Below are 20,684 nucleotides of genomic sequence, written 5' to 3'. Positions count from 1 at the left end.
TTATATAGACAGGTGTGTGCCTTTCCAAATCATGTCCAATCAATTGAATGTACCACAGGTGGACTCCAATCAAGTTGTAGAATAATGTCAAGAATGATCAATTGAAACAGGATGCATCTGAGCTCAATTTCGAGTCTCATAGCAAAGGGTCTGAATATTTATGTAAATAAGTTATTTCTGTTAGTTATTTGTAATAATTTAGAAACAAATCTAAAATCCTGTTTTCGCTTTGTCGTTATGGGCTATTGTGTGTAGATTGAGGGAAAAAATAATTTAATACATTTTAAAGGAAGGCTGTAACGCAACAACATTTGGAAAAAGTGAAGGGGTCTAAATTCTTTCCGAATGCACTGTGCGTGTTCCTTAGACTCTTATCTTTAAGTGATTGGGTCAAAATATTTTGTAGTTTAGTTTAAACCGTTGAAAAGATAGAGGCATTTGTAGGAAGAAAACAGAAACCGCTCTGTTTATTACAACCACATCTAGCGGCTACTGGAGATTCTCTCGCGACCCCATTTTCAAATCAGGTGACCCCTATTTTGGGAAACTATAAGGGCACAAGGCGAGACCAAAATGCAGACACGGGAGGCAGATGGTTGAGCTCTGATATTTATTACACCAAAAGGGGTAGGCAAAAGGCAGGTCGGGGACAGGCGAGAGTTCATAAACCAGGTCAGAGTCAAAACAGTACAAGGGGATAGGCAGGCTCGAGGTCAGGACAGGCAGAGTGGTCAGGCAGGCGGAATCGGCGTCAGGACAGGCAAGGGTCAAAACCATAAAGGCTAGGAAAAAACAGAGACTGGGAAAAATAGGAACTAGGAGAAACGCTGGTTGATTTGGCAAAACAAGCCGAACTGGCACAGAGAGACAGGAAACACAGGGATAAATACACCGGGGACTAATGGGGAAAACAGGAGACACCTGGAGGTGGGTGGAGACAATAACCAAAACAGGTGAAACAGATCAGGGTGTGACAGAAATGCTGATCTAGGGGCATGTTAAGCTAACTATGCCTCTTGGGTTGGCATTGAATAGTTTTCTTTCTGAAAATGTGAAAAATAAAATTTCTGATAGCCAGCAGAACAGTTTGGTGTCAGCAGGCACAACAGTGTAAAAGGGTATGAATATGCCCTCTTTCCTCCCCCCTTCTCTCTTCTTCCCTTCTCATCCTCTCCTCTCTTCTCTCCCCCGCCCTCTCTCCCCCCTTTTCGCCTCCTCCCGTTTCTCCTCCTCTTTTTCTCCCTCAGTACTCGTCTCCGATGGTGGATGGAGATGTGACTATGACGCAGCGTCGGCGTTTCACGCGGGTAGAGATGGCCAGGGTCCTGATGGAGAGGAACCAGTACAAGGAGAGACTAATGGAACTACAGGAGGCTGTCCGGTGGACAGAGATGATCAGGTGATGACAGGAGAAGGAGGAGTGGGAGGGGAGGGGTGAGGGAGTGAGAGGAACCAGTACAAGGAGAGGCTAATGGAGATGCTGTAGGTTCGTCTGGTGGACAGAGTTGATCAGGAAAGGCAGGCCCTATCTCCTATATTTAGCATGACAATGACCAAAGACGTTGGCAAGACCAACAGATCTTTGACCAGGCTAGGTATATGCTGCTCCCATGCTTAATTCCTGCAAAAACATGCCTCTCTCTGTCTCCTCAGGGCATCCAGGGAGAGTCCTCAGATGCAGGAGAAGAAGAAATCCACCATCTGGCAGTTGTGAGTTGTTATCAGTGCCATGCAGCATAAAGGTGTTGGCATACTTCAGTTCGGCTAGCACCTAGTTTGGCTGGAACCGAACGAGTGTGCTCGCATACTAGCTTAAAAGATGTTATTTTGAAAAATTGAAAAAAGCGGCAATAGTTCTGTTTGTCAATTTTGAGACGACTCAAAATAGTCCTAATTCATCGAAGATAACTCAATAAATCAGTCATTTATTTTGACGTTTTTGCAGAGGAGTTCTTAGTTGTGCAATATTACGTCTAACTAAGATGTTTGGTGCAGTATTTCTCAATATATATATATATTTTTGAAAACAAGTCGTCTCTCGTTAAATGACCACAAACACTTTATAGAAGTGTCTACTGTTGACCAATCACAACAAAGGGGCATAGACTTCGGCTTGCCTCAAAACATTTGTGTGCCCGAAAAGCCAAAAAACCTTACCCGAAATCCAAAACGAACAAAAACGTCACAAATGCCGTCAGAATATACAGTTGAAGTAGGGAAGTTTACATACACCTTAGCCAAATGCATTTAAACTCTGTTTTTCACAATTCCTGACATTTAATCACAGTCAGAATTCCCTGTCTTAGGTCAGTTAGGATCACCACTTAATTTTAAGAATGTGAAATGTCAGAATAATAGTAGAGAAAATGATTTATTTCAGCTTTTATTTATTTTATCACATTCCCAGTGGGTCAGGAGTTTACATACACTCAATCAGCATTGCCTTTAAATTGTTTAACTTGGGTCAAACGTTTCGGGTAGCCTTCCACAAGTTTCCCACAATAAGTTGGGTGAATTTTGGCCTATTCCTCCTGACAGAGCTGGTGTAACTGAGTCAGGTTTGTAGGCCTCCTTGCTCGCACACTCTTTTTCAGTTCTGCCCACAAATTTTCTATAGGCTTGAGGTCCGGGCTTTGTGATGGCCACTTCAATGCCTTGACTTTGTTGTCCTTAAGCCATTTTGCCACAACTTTGGAAGTATGCTTGGGGTCATTGTCCATTTGGAATACCCATTTGTGACCAAGCTTTAACTTCCTGACTGATGTCTTGAGATGTTGCTTCAATATATCCACATCATTTTCCTACCTCATGATGCCATCTATTTTGTGAAGTGTACCAGTCCCTCCTGCAGCAAAGCACCCCCACAACATGATGCTGCCACCCCCGTGCTTCACGGTTGGGATGGTGTTCTTCGGCTTGCAAGCCTCCCCCTTTTTCCTCCAAAAATAACGATGGTCATTATGGCCAAACAGTTCCATTTTTGTTTCATGAGACCAGAGGACATTTCTCCAAAATGTATGATCTTTGTCCCCATGTGCAGTTGCAAACCATAGTCTGGCTTTTTTATGGCGGTTTTGGAGCAGTGGCTTCTTCCTTGCTGAGCGGCCTTTCAGGTCATGTCAATATAGGACTCGTTTTACTGTGGATATAGATACTTTTGTACCTGTTTTCTCCAGCATCTTCACAAGGTCCTTTGCTGTTGTTCTGGGATTGATTTGCACTTTTCACACCAAAGTACGTTCATCTCTAGGACACAGAACGCGTCGCCTTCCTGAGCGGTATGATGGCTGCGTGGTCCCATGGTCTTTATACTTGCATACTATTGTTTGTACAGATGAACGTGGTACCTTCAGGCGTTTGGAAATTGTTCTCAAGGATGAACCAGACTTGTGGAGGTCTACAATTTCTTTCTGAGGTCTTGGCTGATTTCTTTTGATTTTCCCATGATGTCAAGCAAAGAGTTTGAAGTTAGGCCTTGAAATACATCCACATGTACAACTCCAATTGACTCAAATTATGTAAATTAGGCTATCAGAAGCTTTTAAAGCCATCAATCACATAATTTTCTGGAATTTTCCAAGTTGTTTAAAGGCATAGTCAACTTAGTGTATGTAAACTTCTGACCCACTGGAATTGTGATATAGTGAATTATAAGTGAAATAATCTGTCTGTAAACAATTGTTGGAAAAATTACTTGTGTCATGCACAAAGTAGATGTCCTAACCAACTTGCCAAAACTATAGTTTGTTAACAAGAAATTTGTGGAGTGGTTGAAACATTTAGGTTGGAGTCATTAAAACTAGTTTATGTAAACTTCTGACTTCAACTGTATGCGCGAACTCTTCCGAACTGTTTCAGCTGGGAAGCATGCGGACGCCTTAAGGCGGTGTACTGTATGCTTTGTAATTTACACTACTGTTCAAAAGTTTGGGGTCACTTAGAAATGTCCTTGTTTTTGAAAGAAAAGCACATTTTTTGTCCATTTAAATAACATCAAATTGCTCAGAAATACAGTGTAGACATTAATGTTGTAAATGACTATTGTAGCTGGAAACAGCTGACTTTTTTATGGAATATCTACATAGGTGTACAGAGGCCCATTATCATCAACCATCACTCCTGTGTTCCAATGGCACGTTGTGTTAGCCTAATTCCAAGTTTCTTATTTTAAAAGGCTAATTGATCATTAGAAAAACCCTTTTGCAATTATGTTAGCACAGCTGAAAACTGTTGTTCTAATTAAATAAGCTGTCACGCCCTGACCATAGAGAGACTTTTTTATTCTCTATTTTGGTTAGGTCGGGGTGTGACTAGGGGGGATGTTCTAATCTAGGTTGTTTTTGTCTACGTTGGCCTGGTATGGTTTCCAATCAGAGGCAGCTGTTTGTCGTTGTCTCTGATTGGGGATCATATTTAGGCAGCCATTTCCCCACTGTGTTCTGTAGGATCTTGTTTTTGTTGCCTGTGAGCACTCCAGAATGTCAGGTTTCGTTTGTTCTTCATTGTTTTTGTGTGTTTCATTGAATAAACGTGTGGAACCCATATCGCGCTGCGCTTTGGTCCGAGTATGCTTACGACGATCATGACAGAAGCAATAAAACTGTCCTTCTTTAGACTAGCTGAGTGTCTGGAGCAGGCTCAAAATGGCCAGAAACAAAGACCTTTCTTCTGAAACTCGTCAACCTATTCTTGTTCTGAGAAATGAAGGCTATTCTATTTCTGATCAATTTTAATGTTATTTTAATGGACAAAAAATGTGCTTTTCTTTCAAAAACAAGGACATTTAACTTTTTTGACCTCAAACTTTTGAATGGTAGTGTACAGTTAATTAAATCTTCACTGAACTTTCTGACTGTACATCTCTCTCTCTCTTCTCTCCTTCCAGTTTCGCCCGTCTGTTCAGTTCCTCGGCCAGTCCCCCGCCGGTCAAGCGTCCCTACTACAGCGTCAACATCCACTACAAATCCCCGTCCCCTGCAGGCTTCCCCCAGAGACGCAGCCACACCATGTGTCAGATCTCCACCTCAAACCGAACCCTGGAGTTTTTCCCAGAAGAGTGAGAGAAACACATACCAACCTTTTTTATTTACATTCTTCCCTCACTCTGTCCTCGTCCATACCTTCATCCCTCTATCCCTCCACTCCTCTCGCTCTGATCATCCTCCATCTCTGTCCCTCCCTCCTTCTTATCCCTCTCCCTCCGTCCCTCCTTCCCATCCCTCTCCCTCCGTCCCTCCCTCTTATCTCCCTTCCTTCCTTCCTCCCTACCTCCATCTCCATCCCTCCCTTGTCCACCCTCTAACATTGTAGAGTTAGTTGTCTATGCATGTGTAGGGAAGAGTTTGGGGTTGCACTGTCGTAAGTGTAATCCTACAATATGTGTGATATAATTTATTACCTCCCATCATATTTTGAATCGGTTAGTAGTGTTCTTGCATGTGCCATCATGTTAAAGTGCAAAAGGATGTACGTAAGTATGTTTGCTAGTTCATATTACTGCTTTGTGCATTGTTCTTAGTGCAGATCACATATTGTGATTGCTGCTTATTTTGCGCTCTACTCCTGTCTATGGGTGTGTGCTTTTGTTTTCCATTAATTTTCTCATAGCTGGCTGTAGCTTAACTGCTTAAAAACACACAATGCTGCTGTAGCTTCTCTCTTTCTTTGCAGCAGCTTGGCCGCGCTTGCTAACGCTTCGCTTCTCTCTCTCCGCCTCTCTCTCGCTCTCTATGCCTTTCTATCTTTCTCTCCACCCTCTGTTCTAGACTGGCCAGTAATGGTGTTGCGTCTCTCCTTAGCGACTCTGCGCTAACGGCTCGTCGTGAGCAGCGTAGGGAACAGTACCGGCAGGTCCGAGAGCACATGCGCCGCGATGACGGCATTATGCAGGCCTGCGGCTGGAGCGTGCCGCCACGCTTCAAACAGGTACTGTCTCTCATCCACCTGTCCGTCTGTCCGGCCGTTTGCCCACCAATCTGAGAATTTAGCAAGCATTCAGCGTCCAAGTAAAATGCCATCCATGCCATCCCAGCTCTGCAGATTTAGCTGCGAAGAGACAGAATCATTAGATCATTTGTTTTGGTACTGTCCATATGTAGCTTGTTTTTGGTTGCACTTCTAGGAATGGCTGATGAATTGCAACATTTACCTGGAGCTAACTCTGCTGGGTGATTTTGAAAAGTCATAATCAACCGATCAATAATATAATAATACTTTTAGCAAAAATGTTGTCTTTAATTTACAATTTGTAGAAACTTTGAGAATAGAAAGGTTCAGTACTTTTGTGAAACATCACAGCACAGTTGAAAAATATATGGCAAATAGAAATAAAAAAATGGATGGTGTTAAGAGATAGATTGGAGGGGTTGAGTGGAGCTGAAGAGTGCGACTGAAAACAACAAGATAACTAATGTAAAATATATTGTGTCCATAAAATGTATATACTGTAGATTCAGAACTTTTGTGAAACAGCACAGTTAAAAATATATGGTGAATAGAAATAAAAAACTGGATGGTCTTCAGAGGTAGCTGGGAGGGGTTGAGGGTAGATGAAGGACGGGATTAAAAACAAACAACTATTGTAAAATACATTTTGTCCGTAAAATGTATATAAAATGTATACCCCTTCACTTTTTCCACATTGTTACATTACAGCCTTATTCTAAAATGTATTATTCCCTCATTCCCCCATAATGACAAACCATTTTTTTTTTTTTCAACTGTATTAAAAATCAACTGAAATACCTTATTTACAGAAGTATTCAGACCCTTTCCTATGAGACTCGAAATTGAGCTCAGGTGCATCCTGTTTCCATTGATCAGGATTGTGTCGAGTAACAGATCTGGGGAAGGGTACCAAAACATTTCTGCAGCATTGAAGGTCCCCAAGAACACAGTGGCCTCCATCATACTTAAATGGAAGAAGTTTGGAGCCACCAAGAGTCTTCCTAGAGCTAGCTGCCCGGCCAAACTGAGCAATCGGGGGAAGAAGGGCCTTGGTCAGGGAGGTGACCAAGAACCCGATGGTCACTCTGACAGAGCTCCAGAGTTCCTCTGTGGAGATGGGAGATCCTTCCAGAAGAACAAACATCTCTGCAGCACTCCACCAATCTGGCCTTAAAATGATAGTGGCCATACGGAAGCCACTCCTTAGTAAAAGGCACGTGACAGCCCGCTTGGAGTTTGCTAAAAGGCACCTAAAGGACTCTCAGACCATGAGAAACAAGATTCTCCGGTCTGATGAAACCAAGATTGAACGCTTTGGCCTGAATGCCAAGCGTCACGTCTGGAGGAAACCTGGCCAATACCATCCCTACGATGACGCATGGTGGTGGCAGCATCATGCTGTGGGGATGTTTTTCCACGCCAGGGACTGGGAGACTAGTCAGGATTGAGGGATAGATGAACAGAGAACTACAGAGAGATTCTTGATGAAAACCTGCTCCAGAGCGCTCAGGACCTCAGACTGGGGTGAAGGTTGACCTTCCAACAGGACAACGACCCTAAGCACACAGCCAAGGCAACACAGGACAGGCTTCGAGACAAGTCTTTGAATGTCCTTGAGTGGCCCAGCCAGAGCCTGGACTTGAACCTGATTGAACATCTCTGGAGAGACCTGAAAATAGCTGTGCATTGACGCTCCCTCTCCAACCTGACAGAGCTTGAGAGGATGCGCATAGAAGAATGGGAGAAACTCCCCAAATACAGGTGTCAAAGCTTGTAGCGTCATACCCAAGAAGACTCGAGGCTGTAATCGCTGCCAAAGGTGTTTCAACAAAGTACACAGTAAAGGGTCTGAATACTTATGTAAATGTGATATTTTAGTTATTGTTGTTTTATACATCTGCCAAAAATTCTAAAAAACTGTTTTTGCTTTGTCATTATGGGGTTTTGTGTGTAGATTTAATGAAAACAACAACAATTGAATCCATTTTAGAATAAGGCTGTAACGTAACAAAATGTGGAAAAAGTTATGGGGTCTGAATACTTTCCAAATGCACTGTAAGCTGGAAGTAGAAGCCTAAGTGTTGTCCATGAGCTTACTCCAATTAGGGGAGGGGTGGTAGGGTTAGGGAAAAATAATAAAAATACTTTTTTATATATATATATAATATTTGCAAAAAAATATATGGGGGATTGGAAATGATGCAGACAATTACATTGATGGAAGCTACAATCTATCTGCCCCCTAAATATATTTTAAAAGAAATATAACAAAAAATGCCATCCATGTAGCAGTCAAAATACATCATATAGGGCGGTGTCTCTAACTCTATTTCTCCCATAGACTGGTGCTCAGCTGGACAGTGCACTGGAAGGCCCGCTGAAGAAACAACAGGCAAGTTACACCCACAGGGTCCCTCCCTAACCTAGCATGAGCCGCGCTTAGCTACCCCATAGACCCATCACAAGACACACCAACAGACCCCACAGTCTGACAACACCTACACTGTATTCAGAAAGTATTCAGACCCCTTCTCTTTTTCCACATTTTGTTACTTTACATCCTTATTCTAAAATTAATTAAATACATGTTTTTTCTCATCAATCTACACACAATACCCCATATTGACAAAGCGATAACAGGTTTTTTGACATTTTTGCAAATGAAATAAAAAAACAGAAATACCTTATTTACGTAAGTATTCAGACCCTTTGCTGTGAGACTTGAAATTGAGCTCTGTTGCATCCTTTTTTCATTGATCATCTTTGAGATGTTTCTACAACTTCACTGGAGTCCACCTGTGGTAAATTCAATTGATTGGACATGATTTGGAAGGCACACACCTGTCTATACAAGGTCCCACAGTTGACAATGCATGTCAGAGCAGAAACCAAGCCATGAGGTCGAAGGAATTGTCCGTAGAGCTCCGAGACAGGATTGTGTCGAGGCACAGGGGGAGCTTTCCTCTTTTGTTCTCTATTTTTATTTTTTAAGCAGGAGTCCCATTTGAGATTTAGATCTCTCTTACAAGGGAGCCTTGCATATACACATTTGATAAATACAACATAATACAAAATTACAAAACATACTCAGGAGAATCATTACTCAGCATAGATGTTCCCAATCAACAATTTGTACTGCCTGAGAGGCACCAGTACATCTAGTTGCAGGGAACTCTGTAGATTTTTCCACACATGGGGTGCAAGGAAACCAAAAGCAGATTTACCCAACTCTGTGGAGACCGAAGGGATCACAGAGTTAGCCATCCCTGAGACAGGGTTTGGTCATTCTTACATTAAAAGTTTGTTAATGACGTTAGGTACTGCGGAATTGTATTGTTCCCCCAAGCAAGGGGGAGGCCAATGACATCAGAGGGCACTATCAGACCAACTTCTTAAATGTCCTAGTCCATGAAATTTGCACTTGTATCTAGAAAACACTATTCTGCTCAAAACATATTTGTTTTACCTTAAGTGTGTGTACATTACTGTATTAAGACCTGGGATATTGTTTTTCAACAGGAAAGGTAAAACAATAGCTGGAGTGTGTCTTTCAGCCCCTAAGCCTTGTCCCCAAGACACACATCAACAGGCACCACACGGTCTGACACCGCTAACTGACTCAATGACCCTTTCCCTCATGCATGTGAACAGACACCACTCAACCTACTAATACAACATCTACCTAAAACCCAAACGCTCTGTCCCCACAATACACACAACACTTACCTCTAAACCAACACACATCGACAGATGCCACACAGTCTGACACACCTCTCTAACTACAAACCCCTGTCCCCAAGTAGACACACATCAACCTACAACACACAATCTGACATAAGCTATTAACACAATGCCCCTGTCCCTCAGTCATGTTAACAGACACCCCACAACCTGCTGACACTGTCCCTCTGCTATACCAACCTACCTCCAATCTCAAAGCTCTTCCCCAAGACACATCAGATATGTCAAAAGTGTGGTTATACGGCTATATGAATACAGCAATGTCGGTTTGATTTAAATGAGTGGTAATGGCTTCTTCTATTGGAGGTCTTGGAGCAGTTTTGTGATTGGAGGGTTTGTCTGTCTGTCTTCTTTCAGGCCAATGAGAAGGAGGACAACCGCATGAAGAATGTCCCTGTTCCTGTCTACTGTCGCCCCCTAGTGGAGAAGGACCCCAACAGGAAGGTAAACAAACAAACAAACAAACAAATATGTAATTGGTTAAAGCCAGAATCTGCAATATTTACCACTGTTCAATCAATCATCATGTTAATTAATTATATATATATACCCATTGATTCTTTTTTAAACTTTAACTAGGCAAGTCAATTAAGAACAAAAAAATAAATATATATATATATTTTTTTATTTTTTATTTTTTTTTCTTAATATATATATAATAATATATATATATATATAATAATATATATATATATATAATAATATATATATATATATATATATATAGGACAAAACACACCATGACAAGAGAGACACCACAACACTACACAAAGAGAGACCCAAGACAACAACATAGCATGGTAGCAACACATGAAAACACAGCATGGTAGCAACACAACATGACAACAACATGGTAGCAACACAACATGGCAGCAGCACAACATGGTAGCAGCACAAAAGATGGTACAAACATTATTGGGCACAGACAACAGCACAAAGAGCAAGACGGTAGAGACAACAATACATTACACGAAGCAGCCACAACTGTCAGTAAGAGTGTCCGTGATTGAGTCTTTGAATGAAGAGATAAAACGGTCCTGTCTGAGTGTTTTTTGCAGCTCGTTCCAGACGCTAGCTGCAGCGAACTGAAAATAGGAGCGACCCAGGGATTGGTGTGCTTTGGGGACCTTTAACAGAATGTGACTGGCAGCACGGGTGTTGTATATAGAGGATGAGGGCTGCAGTAGGTATCTCAGATAGTGGGGAGTGAGGCTTAAGAGGGTTTTATAAATAAGCATCAACCAGGGGATCTTGCAACGGGTATATAGAGATGACCAGTTTACAGAGTAGTATAGAGTGCAGTGATGTGTCCTAAAAGGAGCATTGGTAGCAAATCTGATGGCCGAATGGTAAAGAACATCTAGCCGCTCGAGAGCGGTGTTAACAATGTGTGTAAACAAACTCTGTTTAGTTGTGGTGTGCGGCGGGCGTGGACCTGGCGGGATGGAAGATGTGCACTCAGGATATTATGACAGTAAAGGCTGGCCCCGGCAACGGCGTTACGAATCCTCTAGCCATAGAGGAGGGAGAGGGAGGAGACGGCAAGAGCAACCACAGCTCACCAGAGAAGAGAAAGGTACTGTCTGTCTCTTGATCTAGTTGGTTTGTTAGTTCATTTAGCTAATGTTTTAGTTTGAAAACATACTTATTGCCCCTTCCGTTTCTCACCCCCACCTCTCCCTCCTTTTCTGTTCCTCTCCCTTTCCTTCCCCCAGTCTAAGGAGCTCCATGAAACAGACACTATGAGTAGCAGAGTCTGGATCCTGACCAGTACCCACTCGGCCAGCAAGGTGTTAAATAATACTTTTTTGTATCGAATAAGTTGTACTTGTAACTCAGCTTGTTGCTGCTATTTGTACAAAATAATCAAATAATGAAAATCTATTATCATCATTAAGGTGGTCATCATTGATGCCAACCAGCCTGGCTCGTTGGTCGACCAGTTCAACGTCTGCAATGCCCACGTGCTCTGTATCTCCAGCGTGCCAGGTTAGTGGTCAAACCGTAACACAAACACATAGTACTCACCTATTAGACCAACTCTACCGCAACTTGACAACTTAGCACCCTACTACTATAATAACACAACCAGATCTACTACCACAACATGACCACATTAGCACTCACCATCTGGACCAAATCTACTGCAACTTGACCACTAAGGAATCTACTGCCATAATAACATGACTACCGACCACCTATCCTACACCCTGTCTATTAACGCAACACAACCATGTAGCACTCTCCACCTGAACCAAATCTACTACCATGACATGACCATAGTATTCAGATCAAATCAACATAATATATACAGTGCATTTAGAAAGTATTCAGACCCCTTGACTTTTTCCACATTTTGTTATTTTACAGCCTTATTATATAATTGCTTAAATTGTTTTTTCCCCCTCATCAATCTACACACAGTCCCCCATAATGACAAAGCAAAAAAGGTTTTTAGAAATTTTTGCAAATGTATAAAAAATAAAAACTGATATCACATTTACATAAGTATTCAGACCCTTTACTCAGTACTTTGTTGAAGCACTTTTTACAGCAATTGGGTGATTCTCACGAAATCTTGGTTTCAAAGATTTCAATCATTAAATCTTTTGAAAGACTTGCATCAACAAATGTCCTTTTTAGGCATTAATAACAAGGTCTGAAGTGTTTGTGAGCATTCATTTAAAAACATTTACTGACAATTTAACACCTTTTTGAACATTTTCCAAAACAAGTCCTTAAAAATCTCATTACCACAACGGTCTGAAAACATCAAAACCATTAGGAAAGCTAATACTTTTTCAATTTCTTTTGTTTGATTATTAACAGTCATGCACAGTTACTTGAAACTTTGAAATAATATATTTTTTAATTTAAAAAATTGTTTGGATTTTGACTGATTTCTCTCATTACTGCAAAACCTTTCGCAATCTACAACCTAATATTTTTGATATTTCATTGAAACCTGACATTTTCAAAATGTGGCAAACCTGAAAGAAAATGATTTAAAAAATATATGTATTTATTTATTTCACCTTTATTTAACCAGGTAGACTAGTTGAGAACAAGTTCTCATTTACAACTGCGACCTGGCCAAGATAAAGCAAAGCAATGAGACACAAATAACAACACAGAGTTACACATGGAATAACCAAACACACAGTCAATAATACAATATAAAAAGTCTATATACAGTGTGTGCAAATGAGGTAGGATAAGGGAGGTAAGGCAATAAATAGGCCATAGTGGCGAAATAATTACAATATAGCAATTAAACACTGGAGTGATAGATGTGCAGAAGATGAGTGTGCAAGTAGAGATACTGGGGTGCAAAGGACCAAAATAAATCAAATAAATAACAGTTTGGGGATGAGGTACTTGGATGGGCTATTTACAGATGGGCTATGTACAGGTGCAGTGATCTGTGAGCTGCTCTGACAGCTGGTGCTTAAAGCTAGTGAGGGAGATATGAGTCTCCAGCTTCAGTGGTTTTTGCAGTTCGTTCCAGTCATTGGCAGCAGAGAACTGGAAGGAGTGGCGGCCAAAAGAGGAATTGGCTTTGTGGATGACCAGTGAAATATAACTGCTGAAGCACGTGCTACGGGTGGGTGCTGCTATGGTGACCAGTGAGCTGAGATAAGGCGGGGCTTTACCTAGCAGAGACTTATAGATGACATGGAGCCAGTGAGTTTGGCGATGAATATGAAGCGAGGGCCAGCTAACGAGAGCATACAGGTCACAGTGGTGGGTAGTATATGGGGCTTTGGTGACAAAACATATGGCACTGTGATAGAATGCATCCAATTTGCTGAGTAGAGTGTTGGAGGCTATTTTGTAAATGACATCGCCAAAGTCAAGGATCTGTAGGATAGTCAGTTTTATGAGGGTATGTTTAGCACCGTGAGTGAAGGAGGCTTTGTTGTGGAATAGGAATTCTAGATTTAATTTTGGATTGGAGATGCTTAATGTTAGTCTGGAAGGAGAGTTTACAGTCTAACCAGACACCTAGGTATTTGTAGTTGTCCACATATTCTAAGTAAGAACCGTCCAGAGTGGTGATGCTGGACGAGCGGGCAGCGATCGGTTGAAGAGCATGCATTTAGTTTTACTTGCATTTAAGAGCAGTTGGAGGCCACGGAAGGAGAGTTGTATGGCATAGAAGCTCGTCTGGAGGTTAGTTAAGTGTCCAAAGAAGGGCCAGAAGTGTACAGAATGGTGTCGTCTGAGTAGAGGTGGATCAGAGAACCAGCAGCAAGAGCGACATCATTGATGTATACAGAGAAAACAGTCGGCCCAAGAATTGAACCCTGTGGCACCCTCATGGAGACTGCCAGAGGTCCGGACAACAGGCCCTCCAATTTGACACACTAAACTCTGTCAGAAGTAGTTGGTGAACCAGGCGAGGCAGTCATTTGAGAAACCGAGGCTGTTGAGTCTGCCGATAAGAATGTGGTGATTGACAGAGTCGAATGCATTGGCCAGGTCGATGAATACAGCTGCAAAGTATTGTCTCTTATCGATGGCGGTTTTGATATTGTTTAGGACCTTGAGCGTGGCTGAGGTGCACCCATGACCAGCTCGGAAACCAGATTGCATAGCGGAGAAGGTACGGTGGGATTCGAAATGGTCGGTGATCTGTTTGTTAACTTGGCTTTCGAAGACCTTAGAAAGGCAGGGTAGGATAGATATAGGTCTGTAGCAGTTTGGGTCTAGAGTGTCTCCCCCTTTGAAGAGGGGGATGACCGCAGCTGCTTTCCAGTCTTTGGGGATCTCAGATGATACGAAAGAGAGGTTGAAGAGGCTAGTAATAAGGGTGTAGCGGTATTAATTAGAGAAAGGTAAAGAAGATTTTGTTCGGGCGCCAGGCAGGTATTAACCCTGCCGAAAGGAAAATAATAGAACAGCGAGAGTACCACTACCAGACCCACACACATCAACAGAAGAGACTGCCTAGAGTGTAGCCTGTTGACCAGATAGCCAGCGGAGAGGAAAAAGAGTACACACCCTATAGATCCCATATCACATCAGTCCTTCCATAATTCTTGGTAACCCCACCAAACATACCTCATATAACAATAATGGCAGAGCAAATAAACATCAACTTCATACAATAATTAATGAACCCAGTCATCACACAGAGGATTTGCAAAAGTTTGTATTTTCTTCTTGGGAACGAGTGCAGAGGGTATGAATGTGTGGTGTCCATATACACACTAGTCCAGCTCCAATCAAACTTAAATGTACTTAGGAAATAGAGTCAGTTTCAGTGTAAAGCACTGGACATAGCGTGAAGAAAAAGAGAGAAAGAGAACAAGAGAGGGCTTAGCTGTGGTCTTGAGGTTGCAGGTATCCGGTCTGTCTGTCCGATGATATGTTGGGTTGTAGTTGAACGCCTCGCAACAAATGTTGCTTCTAATCCATTTGATCCATAACCATCGCGGTCCCACATGAGAACAACCACTTCGTCGAGCGATCACACCGAGGATTGATTCAAAAAACTGTACAACCACATATAGTGAAGACAAACAAAAAAAAACTCTGCAGCATAGCACACACCAACCAAACTGTCGCGCCAACAAGAGCTCTCCCCAATAGAGCTTAACGAGCTCTTTTATCTCCTCCTTCCTACTGCTCATCTGCTCTTAAAGTGGCGGCGCACTTAAGTGCCGGATTTCGCCACAAGGGTTGCAACAAATTCGGCTGATCATTTTAGAAAGAGAGGGTCCAGATTGTCTAGCCCGGCTGATTTGTAGGGGTCCAGATTTTGTAGCTCTTTCAGAACATCAGCTATCTGGATTTGGGTGAAGAAGAAGTGGGGAGGCTTGGGCAAGTTGCTGTGGGGGGTGCAGGGCCGTTGACCAGGGTGGGAGTAGCCAGGTAGAAAGCAAGGCCAGCCATAGAAAAATGCTTATTGAAATTCTCAATTATCGTGGATTTATCGTTGGTGACAGTGTTTCCTAGCCTCAGTGCAGTGGGCAGCTGGGAGGAGGTGCTCTTATTCTCCATGGACTTTACAGTGTCCCAGAACTTTTTGGAGTTTGTGCTACAGGATGCAAATTTCTGTTTGAAAAAGCTAGCCTTTGCTTTCCTAACTGCCTGTGTATATTGGTTCCAAACTTCCCTGAAAAGTTGCATATCGCGGGGGCTATTCGATGCTAATGCAGTACACCACAGGATGTTTTTGTGCTGGTCAAGGGCAGTCAGGTCTGGAGTGAACCAAGGGCTATATCTGTTCCTGGTTCTACATTTTTTGAATGGGGCATGCTTATTTAAAATGGTGAGGAAAGCACATTTAATGAATAACTAGGCGTCCTCTACTGATGGAATGAGGTCAATATCCTTCCAGGATACCCGGGCCAGGTTGATTTTGAAAGGCCTGCTCGCTGAAGTGTTTTAGGGAGCGTTTGACAGTGATGAGGGGTGGTCGTTTGACCACAGACCCACTACGGACGCAGGCAATGAGGCAGTGATCGCTGAGATCCTGGTTGAAGACAGCAGAGGTGTATTTGGAGGGCAGGTTGGTTAGGATGATATCTATAAGGGTGCCCGTGTTTACGGATTTGGGGTTGTACCTGGTAGGTTCATTTATAATTTGTGTGAGATTGAGGGCATCAAGCTTAGAATGTAGGATGGCTGGGGTGTTATGCATGTCGCAGTTTAGGTCACCTAACAGCACGAGCTCTGAAGATAGGGGGGCAATCAATTCACATATGGTGTCCAGGGCACAGAAGGTGGTCTATAGCAAGCGGTAACGGTGAGAGACTTGTTTCTCGAAAGGTCGATTTTTAAATTGTTTGGGCACGGACCTGAATAGTAATAATGTATAGATTCTGTACATGCAATTAAAAGCAAACTACTATTTTTCCATTCATTAAATTAACAATTGATGCAGTAATCATACATAGGTTTTAGAAATGAGGTTGATTTTGGTAATGATAATAAGTATACTAAGACTGAGGTATGGTTAAAAACATCACATTTTATGTAGAAAATAAATGAGATAATATTGGCACACTTCTAATTCATGGAAGTAGTCCAGTTCATTTGGGAGCAGGTACTATTTTTTCCCCCAATGTTGATTTGGTTGTGCCTCATATACATTTGTTTCTAAACTTCAAAACGATTGTGAATTAATTACTTTGGCAAGGTAGCTGTGGTATAAGCAGGATAATGCACTAGTAGAAAATCAGTTAAGCGCACTCCAGGGGGTTAAATGGCCCTCCTCTTCACAGTAATGAGATCAACTTGGAGGGAGGGTGGCCGTTGTATGGCGGTAACATCACAGTCTAGTCCTATCACCACCCCAACGCCTCATGCTACCCTCTCTATCCCCCTTCCAATTCCAGTGTTTTATACACGTTTGTTTGTGTACTTTGCCCAGATCTCAGGCAACACACAGAAGTGTCGAGCTGAGGATGTGGCAGGTTGTGGCTCTGGGATGATAGCTTTTATGTCGTCAAAGTAGTACCAGACTTTTTCTCCCTCAAATCTGATGGATGGAATGAAACATTTGTTTGCTCTTCTAGCACAACTCATAGTGTCGACCTCGTATTGACCATTGCCAATCTGGAAAGAAAGTTGAAAAAAAAAAAATATAGGACTCATTATTTATCAACAACATGAAGTGTCCATACCACCAAATATTTCTACATACCTGTGTGATGGTGCCAGGGAACAGTTCTCCGTCATATTGTACGAGTACCCACTTTCCCACTTCCAAAACTGGCTCAGCATTCTCCTTTTCTGACTTCACATTGTCTCGGAAGTCAAATTCTTTTGGACTGAAGCATCCACAGGCATGGAACCTCTCAATCTCCTCAGTCTTTCAAACTGGTGCTTGATGTTATAAATGTGTTATAAATGTGAATTTTGAGAGGTGGTCCTGTGTGAGGTCCACCAGCTTTTCTATGGAGGTACAGTGGCTTGCGAAAGTATTCACGCCCCATAGCATTTTTCCTATTTTATTGCCTTACAACCTGGAATTAAAATTAATTTGGGGGGGGGGGGTTTCTATCACTTGATTTACACAACATGCCTACCACTTTGTAGATGCAAAATATGTTTTATTGTGAAGAGCTCCTTGGTCTTCATGGTGCCCCTTGCTTGGTAGTGCCCCTTGCTTAGTGGTGTTGCAGACTCTGGGGCCTTTCAGAACAGGTGTATATTTACTGAGATAATGTGACAGACCATGTGACACTTAGAAATGCACACAGGTGGACTTTATTTAACTAATTATGTGATTTCTGAAGGTAATTGGTTGCACCAGATCTTATTTAGGGGCTTCATAGCAAAGGGGATGAATACATAGGCACGCACCACTTTTTCATTTTTTTTTTTTTTGAATTTTTTTAAACAAGTTATTTTTTTCACTTCACCAATTTGGACTATTTTGTGTATGTCCATTACATGCAATCAAAATACAAAATCCATTTAAATTACAGGCTGTAATGCAACAAAATAGGAAACACGCCTCTTCTCAAGAAACACATTCCTCACCCACCTTCTCTTCAGTGGACCCATCTTTGCATTTCTTTGTTATTGGTACAGATTTAGTGACCCACTCCTCCTATACAATGATGTTTCCTTTCGTTGAAGGATCCAGTGTTGTGTGAAATGTCTTATGCTTGCAATTGCTGCATGTCCTGTACATGCAGGACATGTCATCGTCACTACACACACTGGCCTGTACAGTGTCCCTTGGGGTTGATGTTTCTATGACCCCAAGCTGGTGTAGCTTCTTTATCTTCAAGCCAAAGTTTTCATGCATTTTGCAAGCACATGTTTCTCGGTCTGTGACTTCACTGGCCAATCCAAAATGGCTAAAGTTTAAAGAATTGAGCCTTGGAAACGTTGTGCCTTGGATTCTCAGACAGAAATCTTCTATGGAGATTTGCCATAGTATCCGTTATGGCTCTCTTACGGAATATCTGGCCCTTTTTCTGAATTTTCCATTTATTACAGTGGATACTTCATCTTGATGAAGGAAGCAGCTAAGAAGTGTGTGCATTCGTCTTCTCTAGCTGTTATGGGGTAATGTTCTCTGATGACCTCTCTTTGTAGTTTTCTTCTGGACCTCTCTGCCTTCCATGTTGACAATTACCTGCTTCCTCTTGGCCATCATCTCAAGTCTTTTCAGTCTTTTCTTTAGGTTGACCATCTCTCTGGTCCTCTTCAGAAGCTTCTCTTCTATGTAGCGCAACTTTGACCTCAATTTTGATCGTTTTCTTTCTTCCTTTCCTCATTTTGGGTGATTCCTTTTGGTGTAGGTGTTTTCATTGGTCTTGGTGTCTGTAGAGATGTCTCTCTTTTAGGAGTTGAGTTGATGGCAGGGCCATTTACCTGCTAAGGCGAGAATGGCTCTTCTTTTGGGGAGGATGCGTCTTCTTGAAGATTTTGAATAAATTCTTCATTTTTGCTTCTTGAACATGTTGAAGTGAATCATCTTCCTCGCTTGATGGTGTTTTGTCCAATACAGCTTTTAGCTGTTTCTGTCTTCTGTAATACCTTTGAGTTTTCCCGCCACTGTTTTTTTCAAATGTTCATGTTGCTGCTTTGTCAGATCTTGAGTTTTCTTGATTTTACAATATTGCTTTCGTTTTTGATATCTGGAAATGGAAAAGAAGCATGACATGAAATGAGCATGTCTCTAAACATGGGAAAAATCTCACAGTTATGGACACATCATCCTATAGTAGACTGAATGGCTTACTGACTTTATTTGTTTGTGTCTGCATCCTATAGAAGGGACTCTATGGCTTACAGACTGTGTGTACACGTCCTATAGTAAGGACTGAATGGCTTACTGATTGTGTGTGTGTGGTGGACGTGTGCATGCACGCATGTGTAGACTTCCTAACACTGTAGGTTATTGACTTCCTATAGACACTGTATGAGGGCATAGGCTTCTTATAGACTATATACATTTGAAGTTTACATACACCTTATCCAAATACATTTAAACTCAGTTTTTCACAGTTCCTGAAATTTAATCCTAGTAAAAATTCCCTGTCTTAGGTCAGTCAGGATCACCACTTTATTTTAAGAATGTGAAATGTCAGAATAATACTAGCGTACTAGCGAGAGAATGATTTATTTCAGCTTTTATTTCTTTCATCACATTCCCAGTTGGTCAGAAGTGTACATACACTCAATTAGTATTTGGTAGCATTGCCTTTAAATTGTTTAACTTGGGTCAAACGTTTAGGGTAGCCTTCCACAAGCTTCCCACAATAAGTTGGGTGAATTTTGGCCCTTTCCTCAAGACAGAGCTGGTGTAACTGAGTTAGATTTGTAGGCCTCCTTGCTCGCACACGCTTTTTCAGTTTTGCCCACAAATTTTCTATAGGATTGAGGTCAGGGCTTTGTGATGGTCACTCCAATACTTTGTTGTCCTTAAGTCAAGTCATTTTGCCACAACTTTGGAAGTATGCTTGGGGTCATTCTCCTTTTGGAATACCCATTTGCGACCAAGCTTTAAACTTCCTGACTGATGTCTTGAGATGTCAATATACATACTTTTCCATCCCCATGATGCCATCTATTTTTTGAAGTGAACCAGTCCCTCCTGCAGCAAAGCATCCCCACAACATGATGCTGCCACCCCCGTGCTTCACGGTTGGGATGGTATTCTTCAGCTTGCAAGCCTCCCCCTTTTTCCTCCAAACATAACAATGGTCATTATGGCCAAATAGTTCTATTTTTGTTTCATCAGACCAGAGGACATTTCACCAAAAAGTACGATATTTGTCTCCATGTGCAGTTGCAAACCGTAGTCTGGCTTTTTTATGGCGGTTTTGGAGCAGTGGCTTCTTCCTTGCTGAGCGGCCTGTCAGGTTATGTCGATATAGGACTCGTTTTACTGTGGATATAGATACTGTTGTACCTGTTTCCTCCAGCATCTTCACAATGTCCTTTGCTGTTGTTCTCGGATTGATTTGCACTTTTCGCACCAAAGTACGTTCATCTCTAGGAGACAGAACGCATCTCCTTCCTGAGCG

General features: G+C 42.0%; 1 protein-coding gene across 12 annotated transcripts in view; it reads left to right on the top strand.

Moving 5' to 3' along the window:
• Nucleotides 1-20,684, top strand: part of mapk8ip3 (mitogen-activated protein kinase 8 interacting protein 3) — a 92,934-nt gene that overhangs the window by 54,841 nt on the left and 17,409 nt on the right. For 7 of the 12 annotated variants that reach the window (XM_055881546.1, XM_055881501.1, XM_055881536.1 and 4 more), the window contains 9 exons: nt 1,248-1,399; nt 1,654-1,710; nt 4,886-5,056; nt 5,766-5,925; nt 8,288-8,338; nt 10,045-10,131; nt 11,099-11,263; nt 11,403-11,477; nt 11,586-11,676. In XM_055881546.1, the coding sequence (XP_055737521.1) occupies nt 1,248-1,399; nt 1,654-1,710; nt 4,886-5,056; nt 5,766-5,925; nt 8,288-8,338; nt 10,045-10,131; nt 11,099-11,263; nt 11,403-11,477; nt 11,586-11,676 (1,009 nt within the window). The remainder of the gene's footprint in view (nt 1-1,247; nt 1,400-1,653; nt 1,711-4,885; nt 5,057-5,765; nt 5,926-8,287; nt 8,339-10,044; nt 10,132-11,098; nt 11,264-11,402; nt 11,478-11,585; nt 11,677-20,684) is intronic. The other 5 variants (XM_055881572.1, XM_055881563.1, XM_055881554.1 and 2 more) reach the window with 1 other exon arrangement.

The sequence above is a fragment of the Salvelinus fontinalis genome, chromosome 2, assembly GCF_029448725.1.
Source record: "Salvelinus fontinalis isolate EN_2023a chromosome 2, ASM2944872v1, whole genome shotgun sequence".
Classification (NCBI taxonomy): Eukaryota; Metazoa; Chordata; class Actinopteri; order Salmoniformes; family Salmonidae; genus Salvelinus; species Salvelinus fontinalis.
The sequence above is the reverse complement of the archived record's forward strand: the minus strand, read 5'-3'. Positions and strand labels throughout refer to the sequence as shown.